A 24707-nucleotide genomic window follows, 5' to 3' on the forward strand; every position below is an offset into this window, starting at 1 on the left:
GACCACACCCGATGTGAGCGATAAATTGATCAGATCCAATATAGGCTCACGACATAGGGGAGGAAGAAGTTTGAATAACTCTGGCTTCAGCGGATCTAATGGAGAGCCGGATTTAATTTTGAGGCTCAGAGTATCGAAAACCTCGTCAGACATTACTGGCAGGGAGGACAGGGTTTCATGAACCGTAGCCATCACACCAGTTTGCTCAGCACCGGGCACAGATGACGTAAATCCTCGATAGATTGCCTGCACTTTCTCCACGAAAAAGGATGCCAGACTTTCACAGTGAGAGTCCGTGCAGATTTCCACCGAGGTGGCCCGTTTCCCCATAAGGTCTTTGAGAACCTTAAAGATTAATTTAGATGGGTTGGGGCTATTCTGAAACTCGAAAGCATAGTGTGCGGCCCGGGTTTGACAGATTGTCCTGTGATAGATCTTAAGCTGGGCAAAATACAAGGATTTCAAGGTGGGATCAAAGGATTTCCTCCACGCCCTCTCAGCTCGCTGGCACGTTCTCTTAAGCTCGGCAAGAGTATCATTATACCATGGGCTGGGCTATTAACGGCAAACACCAAGCATGTACAGATGAACTCACAATAAAAGCCCTTTTAGGTCTCACGCCTAGCGTTGCAGTGTGCAGCACTGCTCGTGCAGCGAGACTTATGTAAGGGCTTCCAAAAGCTGACCACACGCTTGTGCATGTGCCTTTGTTTGTCTCATAGGCTATTGGCTTTTTCGTGTGTCTTTTTAACAAAGACAGCACGCAATTGGTCAAAGCCGGTTGCATGTCCCAGCTTTCTTAAGAAATGTAACTGCCAATGGCCTATTTGTGTCTGTTACGCGAAGCAGCGGCATCTAGTTTTAATTATAAACATGTGTTTATAATTAGCGCGCATTCGCTTTGCTGCCATGCTTGCCCCCGCTCCTCTCTCGTTTCAATCACGCAGAGTTCTTTGTTTATATTGATGACGGTACCTCATTTTTTTTAATTGCAGTGCTTTAGAAATTTGTTAACTCGTGTTGCTTTCACTTTTGCCGCTCCAAACTCCAGCGCCGCCCGGCATGGGACGCTTTCTCTGCAGACTTGCATCCCTAAGCGTGTGTCCCTACCCATTTGTATTGAATCATCAGTATGTCCTGCTTAAAGGGTGTGTACTTTTGCAACTGAAGAACAACACATTTAAGGACTCTTTTCAAGACTATTAAAAACGTGTCAATTCAAACATTTAGTGAATAAATAACGGTTCAATGAAAGCGCGACAACACCATATTTGTCCGTTACAGATCTCCAAACCCTACAGATGGATTTGGAAATATAACTACCGGAGTACAGTATCATGCAAACACCCGTGGACACTATTTAGCCAGGGCTTTCACCCGTGGTGTGCCCAATGGCAACAACAGAAAGAGATCCATATTAATTAAGTCCCTTAATGTATGCAAAAAAAGTTGTGCACGCCGCAGGGTGTGAAGTACTGCACTGCTCCTTTTTTTTGTAAATACAGCAGCAGGGAAAGGTCACCCTGAAAATGGGACGGCACTTTATTCCGGCTCATAAATTAGGATTCCTGCTTCCCCGGAGTCAAATGTTTCTTATTACCGAGCCGGTGTCATAAAGCATTGCCTAGCCAGAGACTTCGGAGAGGACGTTTCTGCTCTTAGATGTGTTTTCCAAGGTCTTTGCTGCCTGTGTGGAGATGTGATGCCGTTTAGATGGGAGATATTGGGCTTTATTTTTTTTCTCTCTATGTGGCCATTTTCCGGCCTTCTTAGGCGGGAGGGAGGTCCCCCAGAAGAAGAGCCTCGTAGATTGTTCATCACCAAGGGTGAGCGCCTACATCTCCGGTGTCTTCATGAAGTGGCCTCAAGTAGCCAGTGCAATTTATTGGTTGGCTGGTGTGGCCATGCCTCGTGCCAGGGATTTCACACCAAATAAGCTCAATGATGTAGAAAGTAAAAATATTTATTACAAAAATTGCAAAACCATCAAAATTAATGGCTAATATATAAGATGCTCCATCCATGGATACCAGCAGACCACGCAGCCCGTATCCTGGGGTTTCAACACAGAATCAAGGCGGATGCTTGGATGATTACACGAGATGTGCCACATTTGTGGCTTGTGAAAAAAGGCAACAGCTCAAAATAATGTGTGAAGGCTTAATATTAACTAAAGTCTCTTTTGATGCACTATTGGTAACTTTACTCAACTTAACTCAAGCTATTGTTCCTGGATAGCCTGCTCTATATTATTGCATATATGTATGTTATTAATGGGTAGCTTTGCGTGGGAGGAGTCTATTTATTGTTGCAAATACAAATGCAAAAGTAAAAAGCATAGTCACTTTCAATGTCAACCGCTCTAACTTTACAAATGAGAGACATATTGCATTGCAAATGCTTGTTTACATTGTATGCAAACAGACATTTACATCGTACAGGCACAGATGAATACATGGATTATGTACACAGAAAAGCACACCTACATGCACCATTTTTTATTAAATCCAACAAACATCCATGCAAACGATCACTATGCATTAAGCACCATCAATGCACGGAGACTATCCCAAATAAACATCTGCTGCAGGAAGCACCAGGAGATGTGCAGCTACAAAACAAGCCGGCTGAAGCAGCCCAGTGATGTACACTAGGAGAGAACTAGTCATGCACCTCGAGGAATAGTGGGTCATCCATCCACATAGGGAGATGTAGGTGATGCGCCTCGGGGTTTGGGAGTAGGGGACCTGAAGAACAAGTTACTTACCTTCGGTAATGCATTATCTGATAGAGACAATATCTAGCTGCAGATTCCTTACTTTTGAATTTCACAGGCATCACAATGGACCCAGAAACCTTTGTATGAGCAGTAACCCTGCGTGTGGCTCCATTTGGCTCCACATGATGTTGGCGTCGTTAGCGTCGGTTATGACATCGCAGTTACCTATATAGGTGCCACCCAGCCCCACGGATGTCAGTTTCTTTTCACTTTTTCCACGGCAGAAGCACAGAGCCATGAAGTGAACTGACATGTGCGTGTGTCACAACTAGGGCCCTGAAAAGGGAACAGCCCTAGCCTTACAAAAAAGAGTTGCAGAGTGGGGAGGTATGAGTGGATCTGTAAGGAATCTGCAGCTAGATATTGTCTCTACAAGATATGCATTCCAGATGGTAAGTAACTTGCTCATCTAATAGATGCATCTAGATGCAGATGCCTTACATTTGAAACATATTTTTTAAACTAAAAAGTCCTGCAGGACAGAATGGGTGAAATGCCCACCCTTGTGGACCTGACTGGCCAGGCAGCAATGCTTGGCAAACATGTGCAGAGATGCCCATGTTGCTGCCTTGCAGATAGTCAGGACTGGGACATCACGAGCCAACGCCGTGGTCACAGCTTTTCCCCTGGTAGAATGGGCCCCATAACCCTCAGGAAGCTGCTTCATAGCCAGGGCGTAGCAGATTTTAATGAAGATAATTACCCAGCGTGAAATGGTTTGCTTCTGCATTGCCCAACCTTTTTAAGCTCCCATGTAACCCACAAAGATTGTTTGTCCACTCAGAACTCTTTTGGCGGTCAAGGTAGAATGAAAAAGCTCTTTTTGGGTCCAGACGGTGGACAGGCTCCTCTTCCTTAGAGGGATGCAAGGGAGCGAAAAAGGATGGCAGTGTGACCGTTTGACCCAGATGGAATGGGGTCACCACCTTTAGTAGGAATGAGGCACTGGTGTGAAGCACCACCTTATCCACCAAACATTAAAAATGCAATAGGTCTCGCCTTTTATTATGTTAAAGCCATTTACTTTGCTATACAATACCATTAGCAAAGCAAATGGCTTTAACTTTGTCAAAGGCGAGACCTATTGCATTTTCAATGCTTGTTACTTTGTTGTATATAAGTGCATGTACAGTAAGAATGTCAGATGGGTCGGTCTGTCTCAGCACCCACACAAACAACAATTCAAATAGCACCATTCCACCTCTTTTATAGTGCTACCCATCCCAATGCAGAGTGCCAGAGCAGTCCACACAACATACACACCACACATTCCAAACAAACCATGCAAATGTGCAAACTAATGCATAAATGTGCTACATGAGACAATCAGGGCCACAAGGTGTAGAAGTCAAATGCCCTTCAGAGCTCAGTGTGGTCTACCAGAAGGACTACAGCCCACTAACTGCAAGTAACAAAAGGATCTCCGTGTCTATAGCAGTAATCCACCTACCCATCTACACAAAACAAAAATCTGTGACCCGATTGTTACATGATATTCTCTGCAGGAGCCAACATTTTTTTTTTTTTACATATTTTATTGCATTTTCAGTTGGCATATGTTATAACATACACATATCAAAGCATCACTTCCAGCAAGGTCACTGCCCGTGATGCCAAGTGGAATGTCACGCGTAGTGATGTCATGTGCTTTGATAACACACGCGTCATGATATCAGTTGCAAACTGCCCGACCTGGTCAGTCACCCCACTTCTCTTTTTAGGACTTGGAGGGTTGGTCCGGCAGTCGTAGGAAAATGGACAGAGTAGAAAGATAGTCCTTAAAAGTACTCAAAGCAGAGCCCAGCTCGGCAAGAATAAAAAAAAGAATATTAGATAGAGAAGCAGAAAGAGGGTCAATAGACCTTTCTGCACAATACTTTAAAAATGTTGCCAACGGCAGGCATATTATGTCTTAGTGGATGACCGCCTGACTGCCAAAATAACATTACATACTTCAGGAGAAAGGTCAAAAGCTATCAAATGTCGCTGCTTAATCTCCACGCAAGAAGGCAGAGAGTTGACAGGTTCGGATGGAAAACCCTCTCCTGCTGCTGAGACAGAAGATCCTCCCGAAGAAGCTCTGGATACCAGACTCTCCGTGCCTAGTCCGGAGCCACAAGAATGACCTGGGCCCGGTTGTTCTTGATCTTCTTGAGAATGCTGGGCAGAAGTGGTATGGGCGGAAAGGCATACAGGAGGCCTGAGTGCCACTCGCATCGCCAAGTGATAGCCGCTTTGGAAACTCCAGTGTGCAAAACTGCTGACATTGTGCGTTCTTTTCGGAGGCTCAGAGCTCTAACCAAGGCTCTCCCCACTGTTGAAAGAGACCTTGCACCATCTCCGACTGGAGAAACCATTCTGCTAGGCCTCTTGACAAAGTGTACACCACCCCACACCACCCTGCTTGCTGCAGTACCACATGGAGGTGGTATTGTCCGTGAACACTAGCCCTAACTTCCCATTGAGGGAAGAAGAGCTTTCAATGCTAGCCCGATGAGCCTCGTATCCGCTGGAGACCAGATGGCTGCCCGATATGAAGAGTGGCGCATCTGTCACTACTGTGAGATCAGGTTGGGGAAGGAAAAGGGGTGTGCCTTTGATTCAATCCGTTTTGTTAGCCACCACTGCAGGTCCTTTACAATTATCTCTGAGATCTGGACCATGTCAGAGAGATTCCCCTAACGCTTCGCCCACTGGAACTTCAGGTCCCACTCAGAGCACTCATACGCCTTCTGGAATGATTTACCCACAGGATGCAGGAGGCCATACAGCCCATCAGCCTCATAGTCAGTCTCACCGAAATTCAGGATAGAGGCTCAAACATCGGTATCATAGACTCAACTTTCGGGAGGATAGGCCCGAAACGACACCGTGTCCAGAACAGCTATGATGAAAGGGAGCTTCAGGTGAGAGTCAGGTGGGACTTCGGCAAGTTGATAGTGAACCCCAGCAAATGCAGGAGGTCTGTCATAGTCTGGAGGTGGGAGATGACCGCCTGGGCCGAGCACACATTCAACAGCAAGTCGTCGAGATAGGGGAAGACTGACACCCCTGATCTCTGTAGAAAATCTGCAACCACCAATATCTCCTTGGTGTACACCTGAAGAACAATGATGAGGCCAAAAGGGAGTACAACGAACTGAAAATGCTTGCGGCTCACCGTAAACCGCAGGTAACACCTGTGGGAAGGCAGGTCGGGAATACGGAAGTATGCGCTCTGCAAGTCCAACAATACCATCCAGACTCCAGGATGGACAGGTCCTAAACCAGAGTGAGCATCTTGAATTTCTCCTTCTTGAGGAAGAAATTGCGAGAGATAGGTCACGGATAGGAAGAAGGCCTCCGTTCTGCTAGGGCACCAGAAAGTAGTGGGAATAGCAACCACAAACTCCTTCTGGTGCCAGTACTCTCTCAATGGCTTCTTTGGCAAAAAGAGGTGTCACTTCTTGACGGAGAAGAGACAGGTGGTCCTCCGTCAGCCTGTCGTAAGTAGGTGGCATGGAGGGAGGGGCAGTCTCGAAGGGGAGGCCCTTTCAGGCAATCTTCAAAACCCACCTGTCCGATGCTATGGACCGCCAGCGGGGCAGGTGATGGCAAATCCTGCAGCCTACTAGATACCCAGGATGATGCCAATGAAACCGCTTTGCCTAGTTAGTGGTTGGTGACAAGGCAGCAAACCCCACTTCTTGCATCATAGCCTCTATTACCACCATCACACTCTGCCATATGAATGCTCTTTTGTACTATTCAAAATCCGAACCTATAAAGGAATTTTTGACACTACAAAAAAACTTTCTAGTAAAGATGCAGCCTGCTATACTTGCACGAGTCACTCCATACGTTATGATTTGCTTTATGTACAATCAATAAGCTTCCCCATTGCCTGTGCTTGTTGTTTTTCTCTGTTCTAATGGAAGTATGGTTTTCTGTGAGTGGGGCATTTGCAATATGTACATGAAATTGATATAAACAACAGGGTTTCAGAAGATTGCACTTCAAAAAGGGACAAATCACTCACGACTCAGGCATTGCACACTCTTGTTTTAAATTGCCCACACACCAAGAATTCGAGGGAGTTATGAAGCCTGTTAAGAGTTATTATTCAATAAAAATAACTACAAAAATAGATGAATAAATGGGGAGTCCAGAAAATGGCGGAAACAAATTGGAATTACTTTTTACACCCCACACGTGTGCGGCAGGAAGATTGAGACAATGGGGCATAATTGGAGCCAACATCTAATTTCTCTGTTGTCTGTCAAAGCAGAGAACATTACTGAGCTCATTAATCACAACTGTATAATTCAGAAGAGGCCACAATAACAGGACCCCCAAGAATGTCACAGTCAAACGTCCCGTCGCATCAATCGTTCTTTTTTTTTTTAAATTACAGACAAACCTCAAGTAAGGGAATAACTTTAGAGTTAAAAGAAAAAAAACAAGTTAAGTGGGTGCTGGATTGTAAAGGTGGTAGTTCTGCAGAACTGCACCATTAGTAATTACTTTTCTTTAAGCAAAATACGGCCTAAATGTTGGTATAATACTGGAATAAACCGCTTTCCTTTGTTGATCGTTACAGACCCAAATCATTTTAAAATACTTTTCATATATTCCTGTTTTCCTAAAATGTCTATTCTGATATTATCTTTAAACAGTGTTCCTCAGCTTGTTCATCCTACCACTCGCTAAAGTAGTTCTTAATTCTCAGATTGGCTATTTAATTCAACAAGGCGTTGATTTTAAACACACCAACAAACTATTCATTTTTTCATTCTTAGATGAATAATGTATGTGCGCAAAACTCTCTTCTAGTTCCTTGCATGTTAATAATAGTCAGGCATAGCTTGGCTGCGCGACGACTTTCCCAACACACCCCATGTCACACTTTTCTAATAATGGCTTCTATTTTTCCACTTTTAATGAACGGATTATTTCGGGTGCCACTGATCTCAAATTGTCTTTGCATAGTCTTACACCAATTACTGCTACAGTAACTGCCTCGCTCCAATAGTTACTCTTTAAACCAGCACTGCTGCAAATCCTACCATGATTACCATTTCCAGTCCCCCTTACTATCTAGCACAATGGCAATTAACAATTTACATACAATGATTACCTTCTTAAAATAATACAAATTAGCAAGGGAATAAATAAAACAAAGACACTCAATTTCGCAATTTGGAAGGCTGGGGTCATCAAGTCTTCCCATTGGACTGGGGGCGGAATCCTGATGCCACTCAATGAGCAGTATTAAAGGTCATCGGTTGAAATGTGGTCAGGGATGTCTGCTGTTACTGACAGAAATAAGAAGCCAATAATTACTAACGATATACAGAAATATCTTGTAGTACTAAGCCCTGATCAACCCTGCCATGTGTCATCAACACCAGTTTGGACTGCCCTTCCAGATATCAAACGCTCACTTATGTAAACGTGACTACGTTGCTTCTGTGAACTCAAAATGTCCGATGGCACACACCCTACTAGAAGCAGGTGCCTGATCTGCTGGAAATCCCAAAGACTCAGAAAGAAAGGACACACCAACAGACTTTGTCTACATATGGATCTCAACACCACAACTATAGACCATCTTTACTTTGCACCACAGATTTGCTTCTTCATTGGCTCAATTTGGGATAGATCCGAAAACCTCCACTTCAAAATCTTCCTTGCCCTTCCCTTCTCTCCCTCCACTCACCACACTGTGATGCTGTGTTTCTGATCTCTTCTGTATTTGCATGCATCTCTTGTCCAGAAGTACCTATAGATCTCTGTACCCTCCCTAGTGTTGGTTATGTATCCTGCTACTACGTACAACGCTCAGCTGCACTTTTCGCCTTCTTTTGCTCTTTATGAATAACCCCAATAAAATGTATGGAAGACGCAAAAGTGATCTTATGGCAGATGTTTAATGAGGTAAAGCTGTTGCAGTGATACGGGTAAGGCATAATTAGAGGGATTTACCTTTTCGTTAAGCATATGAAGAGGTCTTAACTTACATTATATGAAGACTGTTCTTTGGCTCAGCTTTATCAAGAACCACTCTTATTCTTTGGACCTGACCAGAATATTGGGCAATCCTGGCTCTATGGTTAAGGAAGAGTATGTCACTGTTAACGAAGCATTCCAGAATCTGTGTAGTGCGAGTCTCTGTGCCCAGGCTGCACTGAGTGCCCACGCTATTGAGTACTTCGAACTCGAGCTGAAAGCAAGAGGACGATCTTTCAGTTCTTTGCGGCTATACCACGAGAAGGCCTGGTCCTTGGCACCAGCTGCTCAAGAGACAGAATAGGGGAATGGATTGATGTTAATTTATAAGCTTGGCTGTGGCGTCTGGTCAAAAGAAACTTCCATGTTGCGGTTCTGCCACGTTTACTCAAGACTAAGTAGGCTATGGCTTATAAATACATGGCACTGGGCTTCATTGGAGAAGTTGTGTACAGCAAACACAATCTATAGATTGCACATCTCATCTCCCACAAAGCATTGCTTCTGAATTTACCACAGTGGCAGGGACGTGCCATTAAAACCGTCAGTTTATTTTTGCCCCACAACTTCATGTAAGCTCGTACACACATGCAGGCATTAAGCATTAACAACCATCACGGTTAATGAAATATGCTTTCTGAGATCAGAAAACTGCTTAGGATGACAAACCTGATTAAGTTTCTTCCATAGATTGAGCACAGGAGAGAGCTCATTAGACCAGATTTCTCTGTCGAATTTACAACCGGCTGTAACGGACCTGCCAAGGATGCGAAGCTGTGAAATTACCTAAAGGGAAAAAAAGAAAAGCCAATAGAGGAACTGTAAGAATGTATTCATTTGGTTATGCCTCAAAGGATTGTTTTTATTGATGATCAGGAAGTATTTTTAAGACTTATTGAAATCTGAATATATGAGCAGGTGCAGGGTCAACACAATGCATAGATCAAAATCCAGTCTAAGGCAGAAGGAAAAGTAAGTATTTTTGGAAGATAAACGGACTGTCCTTTAATATGAACAAGGTGCAGTTTAGAGTTAACCAGATGTAAATCACAATTTCCATTACTGTCATTCAATAAACTGGGGATAGATTACTCGTTTGAAAACGTTCCAATGCGGGCTACTGGCATGATGGTGTCAGGCATAAAATGTGTTGTTGAGAGAGACGTAATCCATACAGACAGCACACTACGAAAAACGGAGTTTAGAAAGCTCCATTATTTTTAGATGCAGTACATTTCTAGGATGCTCAGATTATCCAAAGGGAATCATGGACAGACAGGAGGCTTGCCTTTCCTACATGAACTGCAAAGAAGACGTCTGTGGTCCGACACCGGAACATGTGTATTGTAAAACTAGAGAATTTGTTGCTATCTAAGGGGTCTCATATCAATGTAACCTGCTTAAGAGTCATAGTTAAGACTATCGGCAGAGCAAACAATTTATATTATAGCATGGAACTATTAAGACATTCATGGAATTATATAAATGAGACCTTCTGTAGAAAATATGAACCAAAATCTAATAAAACCTCGCAAAAATGAGCACTCACCTACCTATAACAATACGTGCAATGGAAAGCTTTGCACACATGCAGAAATGTCCCTGCTTTAAATACCACTCATGAGATGCATAGTCAAGAGAGAAAGTGAGCAAAACGTGGCACTCGTCTCTGTCGAGACTAACAAGTTACTTACCTTTGGTAACGTCTTTTATGGTAGACACTCTATGTAATGTAGATTCTCACCTTGTGCATTTCCCCATATGCCAGACTGGATCCAGAAACTTTAATAGCAAATCCTCTGCATGTAGACATGTGGACATGACATCGCAGCCACTGTAAGACTGCCACTTCTGTGCTCTAAAGGGGGTGGTGGTGATGGACGGAGCATCTGAACCAATCAAACACTCACACCCAGTCAACAGATCTGGGATTAATCCATCACCGTTCTTTAGCCCACTCTGCCAACCCAGTTCAGACATGGCCATATGCAAATCAGTCTGACCCTGTGCCTCATGGGAACAGTCCAGCCCGAACTGCCAAGCCATGTCTTCCCTGGACCGGAAACAAGCTTCCTAGGACCGGTTTCTGGCATTACAGCCGTCTTCAGCCAGACTTGCTTGAATCCTGCTCTCCATATAGCGGCTCTGAGGCCTAGAACTACCGGGGGCATCGTGAGACTTAGAGTGGCGGGACTTCGGTGAGACAAACTTGGAATACTTATGTTTTTTGGGAGAAAGTTTTGACTTACCTGAACACCTGGACTTTTGGACCTCGGGCCTTGAGACCGATCATTCTGGGGAAGTCAGAGAGCATCTGCGCCTTCGCCCTCGACCATGACCAAGACTGCTTCCTCAACTTCTTTTGGAACTTGGTGACTGCTTGGCCTTAAGGTTTCGGGTCACTTTCCGATTCAACTTTGGACAACACGATCACAACTTTGCTTTGTGATCGGGGCCGAGACACCAAAGGCATCTGTCGGTGACAGACTGGACAGAGCTTGGAACCTGTAATTTTAGGACCCATATTTGCACACTGGAAGATAATTTAGCGTGAGTAAGATAGTTTCCTGAGGGAAAGTTCTTTAAAAAAACAGCACTTCTAGATCCAGATCAGCCTTAAAAGGTGTGGGAAGAAAGGAACTGATGTCAGAGCGCACAGCTAGTGGTCTTAAAGTGGCCACACAAAACCATCAGTTAACGCATGAGAGAATTGCTATTAAAGTTTACAGATTCAGTCTGGCCCCAGGGGAAATTCTGAAAGAGAAGAAGCTGCAGTAAGAAATCACTATCTGTAAACAACTGCCTATGTATATGCAACTTTTATTTTTCAATAAAATCTTTTTAAATCAAAAAAAAAAAAAAAAAAAAAATGGAAAATGTAGGGCACCATTTTTCCGTTCCATCAGACGGAAACAGTTCAGACAGAAGTCTGAAATGGCACAGCCCGACTGGGCAATCTAGGAGAGCAGCATAAACATTATGAGAAAGCGGATGGCAGTGGATGAGTGAGCCCTAGGAAATTCGTGTGGTGGAACAAGATGATGGCCAGGGTCTAGCACCAGGGTAGAGACCCGACCAGGTGGCAACCGGAGGCAGGATGGGGAGTGAGGCTATTTAAGGTGCTCCAAGAAAGGAAAAGGAGGTGTCCCAAGGGAATGGGGGTTGGGTGGTGGGTGGGTTGCCTCCAAATATGATGGGTAGCTGCAGAACGGCCAGTGCTTCCCACGAGCGCAGAGACACAGGGGCATGCTGCATGAGGCTGTTGAGGTTGTCGGACTGAAGAGACGGACCATGCCTAGCAAGATGGTGACCGCACTGGCACTCACCCTTGACCAGAGACAGGTAGCTACAGAGGAAACCTTAACAAGTGCCCGGCTGCCAGCGTTGGCTTAGACTGGTGTTTTGTAGACCCATAGGCAGCCAAGCAGCAGCACTGAGCAGGAACAGAGATGCCAATGATGCAGGTGGTCTGGACAGACCCTTCTGTAGGGGAAGTGATTGAGATGCTCAGTGCTCAAAACCACCTAGAGCCAGAGATCAGCTTGGAAGCCTGTAGAGAAGAAAACATTACAGCCACGCGCAAACCAGTAAGAAGAGTGGAGAAAGGCCACATGGAGATGTCTAGGATAGATGGAGGAGCTGCCCGTCTGCCATTTCTAGCCCTGAAAGCATAAAGGTCACAACGGGGAACAACTGCTTATATTGAGAGTTAGGCCATTGTTTCTGCTTTTTGACGGACAGTTCAGAGGATACATACAGTTATGTGTTCAAAAGGGATAGGAGTTATTTCGCACCAGCAAAACAAGGACAGGACAGCACATGGTTGAGAAAGGAGTCAAAGAGAAGCTCTGGGACTTTGGTGAGGGGCTTCCATGGTATAGCACTATTCCATAAGGCATTTTTCTATAATTATCTTCAACATATGGCGAATGATTGCTCCATACAAATTCCTAGAGGTCATGAATAACCTACATTTAATGGTCGGGGTGAAGATTGGCGGGGGTAGGGGGGCTCTATGCAGGCAGTGGGAAGGTGCATCTGCCTGTAATAGGAAACTTATCTAATGCCTATGGACTGATGCAGAATACAATCTACATGAATCTCCAGGCAATACAATTCTTCAGGTTGTGGGGGGGGGGGAACAGTGATCCATTATGTAGGAACATTCCCAGAGAAGTGGTGCCGACATGGTCTAACAGAGCAGGTAGGTTCCTTTCCCTAGTTCTTAGGTGGCACTGCTGCCTCCTCACCGTTACCTCACCAAATAATGGGCAAAAGAATGATCTGAGGTTTTAGAAAATATGTGAGGAGACAATCACAGAAGGGGACGTTAATCTTGTGAATGATGGGGAGAGGAATGGATTACATCAGAGACACAATAAGACAAGGACTCTATCAGTGGGGGGAGCAGGATGTCTACAAAAAATGGGGCTGGAGGAAATAAGGTGGATTCAACATTTTAGAGTGGCACACCACACCTATGCAAGGCTTAACAACTTTAGGGAATCCCTAAATATTATCCTAAGTGTCATAGCTACTGAGATAGAACCTACCTTCCTATCAAGGCATAGACAAATTAGTTTATTCCTATAAACAGGGCCAGTGGAATTATATGATTCTGCAACTGCAGCAAGCTTCGCATAATTATGGATTTGCTGCATTTGCCACATAATTCATAATCTGTTGCATAATCTGAAGTTTTTAACAAGAAGACATTCTGTGTCTAGCTCAAACGGATCAAAAGTAACAAAACATATGGTGACTTGGGTTCCTGCACATGGAAGGCTTTTCAAAAAGTTGACTGGCCATCTTTCAGTGTCTTACTTCTGTATTTGGTGTGTTAAATTAGTACTAATAAGGTGAACTCTTTACTAGACACTGTTACCAGCTGTAAAAACAACAAACTAATGAAGTAACACTATCGTAAAATGCGCTGCAATATGCCGCTTAATTGGCCTTTTCTTGACGCATAATTTAGTCAACCCTGTTGCATAATTTGCTCCTCCTCTGCCACACAAATCCAGTGGCCCTGACTATAGAGGCCCCACAACAGGCACACAGACTGTACATGGAGGCTGATGGGACAGCCTACTCCAGAATTCAAGGGCGATTGAAGAGCTGGACCAAAGTAGTGCATACTTCCTAGGGGAGAAAGAAAAGGGGGAGACAGAAGACAGGACCTTATGTAACACCCTAAAGATGACGATGTGAGGTTGCTTCATTTCTACCTTGACCAAGCTGAACAGGGATAGGGCAGGAAAGAGGGAACAATCGGAAGAAAAGGTGCACAAACTGGAAGGCATTCACAAATGCAGGTGGTCAGTGAAAGTTTGGAGCAAAATGACAGTGGCTCAAGTTAAGATGCTGGATGCAGACGGAGATTAATACACCCTTTTACTTCTGTTTGGTATGTGCCTGCAAGCTCAGGGCAAAAGTAATAAGCAGTTTGAGACCAAACAGGCCATCCAAGCTACAGAAGTCCAAGAGATAGCAACAACCTTTTGGGATTTCTTCATACACTTTATACACAACATACCCACGGCCCATCCACTGACATACAGCAGTACATGCGGGCCCCCTTATAAAAGCTCAAAGATGCAAAAGCAGAATTAGACAAGTTGATTCAGGTGGACAAGATTGTATCTGACATTTTTAAACTTAAAACAAAGAAACCACCTAGACCGTAGGGAACAATTCCCTGTTCTATAAAATATTTTATGGATCAGCTGCCCCCTACTGGCGCAAATGTACAACTCCTTTTTGGAAGGTAAAGGCATAATGGCATAAATGTCTCAAGCCAGTGTACAGGCCATTCCCAAACTTGGGAAAGGCAAGCTGCTATGTAGCTCCTGTAGACCAATATCGTTGCCAAACATCTATGCCAAACTCTACATCTGTATCTTTACAAATAGGCTAAATAAGGTCCTGCCTGGCTCTAGGAACTGAATCAATTTGCGTTTGCGCTGGGCAGGAGATGTGGCGTTAACACACAGCCCCTCTTAATCTTCTATACAATACACATAGAACCCACAAGGAAGCCCTGATGCTGAAAAGGAGTCCGACAGGGTTCAGTGGCCTTTCCTAGACCAAAACTAAAAACCATTGGCATAGGCCCCACATTTAAGGGGTGGGTACTTATAAGAAGTCTACCATGATGATTAGAATAAATAATTGCTCTTTTCACCGCCGTGGGGTAAAGGTAGGTAGCAAGAAATATTGGCCTCTTCTTTTCATTTTGTCTGTAGAGTCATTAGCAGTGAGAATCCGCAGAAATCAAAAAGATATATCTTATGAAAATAGGAGAATGCCATTACCTATCGCCATCGCATCATTGCCATATTAAAGGACCCTGATGGATCATTGCCAGCACTTATGGAAGAACTTCCGGGATATGGGTGGGCGACAGGTTTTAAAGGAATCAACATACCACATACTAAACATCGAATTACTGTAGCAAAACTAGAAATCCCACTCCCCCCCACCCCCCATTATGCTAGGCAAAAGGCAAAATAACTTTTTGTGGAGTTCTGTTGGCACCTACTCTCGTAGTTAACTATATCCTCTTCGTGCAGATGATACTGTGAGAAATTCAGTCATGGTACATGGGGTTTCTCTCTTGGAGCGGTAGGAGAGCAGCCGTCAATATGACCACTCTTCCTAGAGTACTACATCTATTCCAAACCCTGCCCCTGAAAATGTCCCACGTGGTTCTACATAATCTAGTCATCATGGAGAACTTTGTGTGGGCTGGGAAAAGCAGTTGTATCATCAGGAGTTTGATGCAAAGGGTCCCCAGGGAGGGATGTATGGAGCTCCCAGTTGTAGAACATTATTACCAATACAACTATTGTATTTGGTGGGGTGCGAGCAAGACGAATTGGACACACATTGATGTCTAATGGCCAAGAAAGTAGCAGGGATTCATACAGAAGAGATTACATGGATATTAAACAAAGGCACAGAAGAGGGTCTGCACTCCTCCCCAGTGATGAGTGCCACTTTGTTAGTGTGAGATGACGTAGTAGGTCTAGCAGCCCTTAACAAGATTCCCCTCGACACGGACACCCATTTTAGGGAATCCTGCTTTTACTCCAAGCTATGAAGGAGGAGGAGTTTGCTGCTTAACAAACTAGGGGATTCAAAAGAATTGGAGAGTTCTTCAGATCCTTTGAAAATGTTAAAATCATTTTTGTCTTGACTGATGCAGAACATTTCTATTTCAGGCAAATCACACATTGGGTGATGCATCCCACTATTAGGCTACTGGTGAGTTGGACTCTTACAAAGTTCAAACAATGGGCCATAAAGAAACATAATGGTAAAAATATGGCTTCAGACTACTACAAGCTGTTGCAGATTTGTGAGAGGAGAAGGAAACCCCAGGCTCAAAGAGATGCAAAACAGAAGACGGCTGTCTCCTCAGAAATACTAAGTGATTTGAAATATACAAGTAAATAACCAACATAGTGAGGGCAGGTAAATGGAACAACACAGATCCAACAGATGTTGGCAAGGGAGTGGGGAAAAGGGCACACTAATACCTTCACTGCAGCTCTGTCTGTGCCTCTGTACTTGACAGTAGTGCTAAGCGCTGTCAATGAGATGTGCCAAACAGGTACACAGTACATAGTACTAGGATTAGTGAATATGCAAACATACCCCCTCCACAGATGATGAGACAGGTGGCAACCTTGCTGGCCTTTGGATGGGTTGTAGGCAAGTGTATGTGTTTATATCAAAAACAAATATAAAAAGAGATCAACCTTAAATATCATTTATCTGTCCCCCACGATGGGGCAAAACTAAGCTTTCAGAAATTTGTAACACTCAATTGTCCATGGTTGTGCTCTTGAATATATACTTAGAGATTTGCATCACATTGATCAAAATGTTCGTCAATGCAGAGAACAAGAAATGAAACAAATGAATGATTTTGTCCCCCAGCAGAAGGAAGTTTGGTTAGAAGCACACACGTGATCCTGGCGAACTCCTAGTCATTCCTCTCCAATAACATCTCATTGGGAAGACCACTGTTAGCCTCCGCCACCTCAGTAAACTTCCACAAAAGGTACCACCCAGCCACATATCAGTCATAGTCAACACCATCGTCCTATAAACTGAAATCTCAGCAACATCCCCTCTTTACCATGATGATATTATGGCTTAATGGTGTAATCCCGCTTCCCCCTCATAAAGTCACCGGAAATCCTCCCACAGACTGCCATCACATGGACCACAATTCTGTTTCTTTACAGCATCTGACCTACCCTTTTCTAGATATAACAGATGTTCCTTCTTTCTGATCATCAGTTCCTCAGCAATATTTTGTCCATGAGCTAATAACTCAGCTTTATAAAGTCATAGCTCAGTACAGAACCATCCCTAATAAAGCTCCCTGTTAAACCTGACAGCCTTAGGGTGCTCTTCCCCCCAACTGTTTGACTACCTCCTCCACTTTTCTGACCATGTTTTGCTTATATTAGGACTCTGTGCACTTTACCACTGCCAACCAGTGCTAAAGGGCCTGTTCACTCTCCTCTAAACATGGTAATATTGACTTACACTAATTTAAATACTTAATTTGCTTATAAATCCCTAGTAAAGTGCACTACATGTGTCCAGGGTCTGTAAATTAATGCTACTAGTGGGTCTGCAGCATTTATTGCACCACCCACGTAAGTAGCCTTTTAACTATGGCCCAGGCCTGCCACTGCAGAGCCTGTGTGGACAGTTTACACTGCCATTTCGACCTGGCAAGATAAACCTCTTGCTAGACCCAAACCTTCCTTTTTTATACATGTACATCCCCTTATAGTAGGCCCTGGACAACTCATCAGGCAGGGTGCAATGCATTTAAGAGGCAGGGAATATAACGTTTTACATGTCCTGTCAGTCTAAAGAAACTAACATTCAATTTTTCACTGCAGCAAGGTTTATCCCTCCCATAGAATAACATTGCAATTACATTTTTACATTTTGTAAGTGCAACTCCCAATTGTGAAGAGATAGGTGTCACTGGAATCACAATTTAAAATTAAAACCTGCGGTGAAGTCAGATTTTAAATTGCAATTCCGAAAATGCCTCTTATAGAAAGTTGGCATTTCCCTACTATAGCCATTTGGTGCCAGTGTCTCTCTCTGATACACGCCTAGGGAGGGTGTCAGCTGGGCTTTGTGTATTCCCCGTGGACAGCCTCACACAATGGGAGCTTAGGTATGACATGATGGCTTGGAGGATGGAAGGTAGGAGCTTACCCATCCTCACTTACACCTAAATAGGCAGTGTCCTGTCCTTACACAAAGGGCTGAATGCCCCCCTGTAGTGAGTCTGGAGCCAGGGCAGGAAGAGATGACCTCTGTGCCCGCTAAACACCTGTCTTTGAAGTCTCCCCACTTCAAAGGCACAACTGGGTATAAATACTGGACCTCTGCCACCACCACTTCACTACACTTCAGGACGTGTGAAGACTCTGCCAGGAAAAAGGACTGCTGTGCTGCTGAAGGAATGCCACTCTGCTGGAATACTGCTTTGCTGGACTCCTGGCTTATTTTGTATTTTACAGAGTTTTATATAGCGCGAACTTGAACCGAATCGGGTATCAGAGCGCTTTACATAGCACCAGTTGCATTACATGGGGACACATTCATTTTTGTTAGGCACAAGGAGATTAAGGGATTTACCCAGGATCACAGAATGTTCAGCGTCATTGCCGATACTCAAACCCAGTTCCCCAGATTCGAGGTCGACCGCCCTAGCCGTTAGGCCAACTCCTCTCCCCCAGCTGTGCTGCCCACTGTTCCCCTGCCTGCGGGAGAAGGACTGGACCTGCAACACTTGAATCAAGAGTGACTTCAAAGGCTGGCTGGTTGACCTCCTGATCTGAAGATGCAGGGACATGAAAGACTTCTAACCAACCTGCTTCTGCACCAAGACTCTGTCTTCTGTTAGTCTGCCCTGCCAAGTCTGTGCCACCCTATTCCTGGACCTTTGGAAGTGGGCCTAAGGTGCTTGCTACAGCAAAACCCACACATCCTCTGTCAAACTGGTGCATTGCCAGTGTTGCATTGAATAGGAACCAGCGCATCACTCCTGTGAATGACCAGAACCAGTGCATCGCGTCGGCTGCAGGATCGGCCCTAGCGCATCGCTTTCAGAACCGCTACTGGACGATGCTCTTCCCAGCTCCATGGCATAGCATCTCCGTCGACGGCATCCTCAACAATGCCGAAACTGCACATTGAAGCTCTTTCCTCATTAGAGAGGACGCATCACTGCTGTTTTGTGGATCAGGACCGGCATATCGCCACCACTGCTTGCATAGACAAGGACATATTATTTCGGCTGCAGCCCGCATCTTTGACGTTGACGCAACCAGGACCAAGGTACTTTTGTTCAATCTGCCTCACTGGGTGCCTGTATCCAGCCTGTGCTTCATCGTGGTCAGCCTGAACTTTTTGTGCTTGTCTTGGGATGGCGTGACCAGATATCCCACGTAAACGCTATTGCTTCTAAGCGCTATTTTATAGTTTATTCATATCTCAAGTTTTACTTTTGTGTCCTGTTTTCACTGTTTGAAATGTTTCACAAATACTTTACACATTGCCTCTAATGTAAAGCCTGCCTTCTCTGTGCCAAGCTGCCAGAGGTTGAGCACAGGTTAATTTTGGGTTTGAATGCTTCTTACACTGACTAGGATTGCGGTTGTTGCCTGACTTGGTCTCATACCCTAGTCAACCAACATCCCAATTTCTAACCCTCCTGCTTTAATCCACAATATCCAAACCAACTGCTGTGGGTCATGTTGCAAATCTAAATTATGCTGCAGCATGGAGAAGTCATGAACTAAACCACCTGGATAAAGGAGGGTGCTAAGTCCTTTTAGAGATGAAATGCTGAAGCTACTGCATCAATATAATTCTGGATCTAGGAACTTTTCTGGCACAATTCAATAGAGTCAAGATACTAAAATGCTTAGGGCCTGAATTTGCGTTTGGTGGACGGAGTTAAGGCAGACAATGGGGGCATAGGATTTTAAATCTGCCACCCAGTCTTTACTCCACCTGCCAAATTTAGAGATGTCTGACGGCCAGCGGAAATATGTATACATTGGGGGTTCCTGTCAATGTAGGAAAAGACTGATGGACAGCTTTGTTAAATGTTTTCCAATGTTTTTTATTTTTAAAATACAAACTCGCTAAGCAAGAGTTCGAGTTTGAAAAGTAAACAACTAATGACCCTCACAGCATGGTAGCTATCTCTCATTGTGTGTTGGAAACGGAGGGGGGTCATTTTTCTTTTTTTATTTTGCTGTCCCTCAAAGTAGGAAAAAAAAACATCTGACTGCTCACTCTAAATAGGGCAAAGGGGATGATGGCTTACATCTGACAGCCTCTACTCCCTTGGGCTGCAGGTCTTGGCGATCTGCCTATCTCCAAATCAGGGGGGCCAAACAATGGTTTGGCGAGGAGGATACTCTGTTGCAGTTGTAATAATAATAATAATAATAATAATAATAATAACAACAGCACAACCAAGAATTTGCTTGCCTACTGTAATCCTAAATGTCTTTCTGATTCTAGAAACCTGGGCACAAAGTAGGAAACCGAAGGGTCTTAGGCAGGTGGAAGGAGACAGAACTTCTGCATTTAATGCCATTACTAAAGGATGTCGCATGCAATGCTGTTGCTGTTTTACATACATAATCTCGTTTTTATGTTATTTCTCATGAAGAGCTATCATGCATGTTAACACTAAAAATAAAGCATAGAATGAATGGCAGCAGCAACATTCTAATAGGTTGCTGGTACAGCAAACAATGCTAGCAATCTGGTAATGGTCTTGAAGAATTGGCCAGTCAATGAGCGGGTGATTTAAGCTAGTGCTACTGACACTAAGAGAATGATTTATACAAATAAAGTGTATTCTAGTTTCTTCTAAAAGAACAAGACATGATTTAAAATGATGAAGAGGTAAAAAAACAAAAAGTGCAAATTTAACATCTACTTTTTGTTGATGGTCTGCTGTGAACAATACAATACAGTGACTGCATGGCTTTCTGGTCCACCTGGTCTATCTCAGTTCCCTGTTGTATTTGTCCTGCCCAAGGAGTATTTCGACCTCATCACATTTTCTTTGGATGGCATGTGCCCTTCCACTGCTGCTGCAAAGCATTTTCTCTCTATCTCTGCTGCTTCCCCTTACCCTTCAAGCCCCGCCCTACTCTATTAACTAAAAACTATCTAGCGCCCACCTGCCCCCAGATCACCCATGCTTAGCGTTTCCTGCTGATATATTAGCAAGCGGTCATTAGAAAATGGGATTTTACCCATTCCCAGATGGTCAGTCACGTGTGAGCATGTGCAGCTCTCCTCTTACTGAATGTTCTGCTTTTTTTTTTTTTGTACAGAAAACCATTCAAAGATGGACGCCACACGTGCATGTGCACCAGTCCAGCCATCCTTCAAAGCGTTTTCTTGTACTTTAATATAAATTATTAAAAGATTCCCAGTCAAGATGCGTTTCCGATTGTAGTATTCATCTCTGAAAAAGATTTCTTAAAGCATAGGCAAAGCCAAAGATGGGGCGCTACTGCGCACCTGAATGCACTACATACAACTTTGAATGGTTTCATCAAAAAAAGAACATTCAGAAAAAGAATGCTGCTGCACTTTGAAGTGCACACAGGGTGGACTTCTAGGGAAAAACACATTGCAATGCCAACAGGTATCACAGATTAAACCTATCAGCTTTGTATAACAATCCTATTTGAAGAACTATAACTCTATATAAAAGATAACAAGTAATGGCAATGAATAAGTAGATAGAGCATTGTATCAGTACAAATCCTTACAACAAGCAGGAGTGCAGCCACCAGTGATTAAATATTATATGCAAACATGTATATACATTTTTTTAAAGAATTTGATCATTGAGGAGTGAGGAAATTGCCACCCTTCATGTTTATTAATACATCAACTACACCGAATCCATGAGAATTAAACAAGGTAAAATGTGTCTGTGTTATTTGAATATTTTTTAATAGGTGTCTTTCTTTGATAAAATAACAATTAAGGGCACAGTATATTCAGGTCATGATATTTCGAGTTCCTACTGGGAATTACCAAAATGGAAAAGTGATGTTCCTGTGAAAACCTGCATAACCCCAGAATCTGCTTGTGGCTTGATTAGGGGTGCAATCCGTCTATAGGGGCTAAGAGATACGTTGAAGGTTGTTGAGAAGGCATCTTTTGATTTATGCGTTACATCAGTGACTCATACCTGTGGACGGAGCACGCGTTCCAGTGATTTAGGTTCTAAAACTGGTCTTGGTGTAAAATATCGTAGATTTTACTTCACTCAAACAGGCGACGCTGCAAAGCCGATGAGACTTATGTCGCATACACCACAATTTTCATCAGAATGCCGAGATAAAATTGGTTTTGCAGCTTCAAAGAGTACCTGGCTTGATCTCTGTTCCATCCTGAAAGAATGTCAAATCTCTAATCCTGCCTGCCCGCCACAAAGAATCCAACCGCCATTTTACAAAAATATCTCTCATTGCCTTTTCAAAGATCCTGCTTAGCTAAGCACACTGCTTTGCCACTTGTCGCAAAATGAATCTGGAAATAGAAATTTAAATCATCCAGCTTTCACAAAGAATGGCATATGTTAGTGGTGAGCACACAGAAACATGCCGTTGTCCACCAGTCAAGAGAGTTTTGCAGCTTTTGATTGATTTTCTAATCTTGAGAGTGTGATGATGCAGGGTTTCATTTCGCTTTGTTTCCCTGATAAATTATTTCAGTTGCTTCAGCGGAACCCGACAACAGGGATACATTGCTCAACTTCTCTTGAGAAAGCAAACTCCTTACTCGTTATAAATAACGTTTAACTCTCGCAAAATGTGTTAGTTTACAACTTTAAATATATAGCATGTATCTATCTGACGTGTGGAGGGGAGTACGATCCACTTTTTTTATTTTGTAAATAAGCGTTAACGGATCAATTGAAAACGTTATTTCTAAAATTCTTCACTATTTAATGTTTATGTCTTGCAAATCTGTATATGGCACTACTGTTAACCTAAAGACTCGATAACTAGCTGAAAATTCAGAATTAATCATTTTAACAACAAGCAAATGTGTGAAAAGGAAATAATAATCATGTGCGCCTGCTGTTATGGTTCAGAAACAATAACATAATTAATTATGCTGTTTACAAAGTATCTTACTTTAAGAAGAGGTGTGCTGCAGCAGCCAGGGCAACTGACTCCGAACCAGGGGGCTCACGGTTCGATACCTGGTGCCGGCGGCAGATCACCCCAGCACCATGTGACTCTGGACAATAGCTCGCTTAATCTTCCTGGGGCCCCCAGCGCCTTGACACCTTCGGGTAATTGTTCGTGCTTTACAAATACTGGACATTTACAAGAACAGGTTACTTACCTTTGGTAATGCTCTTTCTTGTTGATACTCTAACCACAGTTCCTCACCTTTTGAATATTCCCCAAGTGTCAGATTGCATCCAGAAAATCTTTAGCAGTACCTCTGCGTGCTGATAGGTGGACTTGTTCACGCCATGTCCAAAAGATATGCAGAGACTCATAAAAGCTCCACCAATGCACAACGAAATCAGCTGCTTTCTAGAGTGTCGGGGCACCCAGATGCGGAGCCCATTTGCAGATTGTTTTTGACCAGTTTGCTGTCCTCTAAACTCTGGACCATTGTAGATGGAAATGGGAGAATGAGGGGGTCAGTGAGGAATCTGCGGATAGATAGAGTATCCATCAGAAAGAGCGTTATTGATGGACACTTGAATTCAGATATATACTTCTGAACTCATATTCCTCATCTTTTGAATAGATACCAAAGCAATACCCTCCTGGTGGTGGGTCTGTGAACAGGCTCAAACCAAAATGTCATGCAAGATGGAACAGGCAAAGTGCCTATCTTGTTGGACCTGGATGTCTAGGTAGTAGTGTTTCGTTAACGTATGATGCTATGCTCACTTAGTAGCCTGGCAAATATTCTCAACAGGTACTCCACATGCCAAAGCAGTGGAAGCAGCCTTGGCTCTTGATGAATGAACCCATAAGCCTTTTTGGGGGTGCTCCGTGTTCAGTGCTTAACAGATTTTGATACAGAGCACGATTCAACGAGAAATGGTTCTATTCTGCACTGTCTTGCTTTCTTTGCTACTATGAATTCAACAAAGAGCTGATCGTCCAATTGATGGGATTTGGAACGATCAGTGTAAAAACTGAGAACCCTTTTAGGATCCAACCAATAGCCATTCCTCTTCCTTAGATGGATGAGGTGGAGCGGAGAATGCAGGAAAGGTGACTGATGCTTTGCCTGCAGTAAAAAGGAGTTACCACTCTTGGCCGAAAGGAGGCTCAGGTCCTCAAGACCAACTCGTCTGGAAAGAAAGCCGTTTATGGTCGGTTGGCAGAGAGGGCTTGCAGCTCACTCAGACGTCCTGCCAATGTTATGGCGATGAGGAAAACATTCTTCAGGATGAGAAGCCGCAATAGACATTTGTGTAGAGGTTCAAAGGGCATGCACATGAGGAATGTAAGGATTAGGTTCAGGTCCCACTGATGCACAAGGAAAGAAGTACGAGGAAACAAAAGTTGCAAACTTTTCAAAAACACATCACAAAAGGTTATTTAAATAAAGAGGGCTGATCTGGCAACTTCAACAAGGCCAAAAGAGCTGAAATAAAAATACTTACCTTTGGTAATGATATATCTGGTAGAGACATAGTCTAGCCACAAATTCCTTAACTTAAACTTTACCCCAGCCACCAGTTTGGATCCGGAGAATTTTCAGCAGTACCTCTGCGTGCCAGGGGAAGTTGTGACGTCGTCCACAGATATGACATCAGTGGAGCCGTATAAGTCCCCTCCGGCGCGCGGACGTCAGTTTTCTACTGTGACAC

The 24707-nt window shown here is 43.7% G+C and overlaps 1 protein-coding gene across 3 annotated transcripts in view; it reads right to left on the reverse strand.

Annotated features, from left to right (window-relative positions):
- DYNC2H1 (dynein cytoplasmic 2 heavy chain 1) overlaps window positions 1-24707 on the reverse strand; it is a 1560829-nt gene that overhangs the window by 118080 nt on the left and 1418042 nt on the right. For all 3 annotated transcript variants that reach the window (XM_086935265.1, XM_086935264.1, XM_086935263.1), the window contains one exon: window positions 9437-9553. In XM_086935265.1, coding sequence (XP_086791391.1) covers window positions 9437-9553 — 117 coding nt within the window. The remainder of the gene's footprint in view (window positions 1-9436; window positions 9554-24707) is intronic.

Source organism: Lissotriton vulgaris, chromosome 8 (genome assembly GCF_964263255.1).
Source record: "Lissotriton vulgaris chromosome 8, aLisVul1.2, whole genome shotgun sequence".
Lineage (NCBI taxonomy): Eukaryota > Metazoa > Chordata > Amphibia > Caudata > Salamandridae > Lissotriton > Lissotriton vulgaris.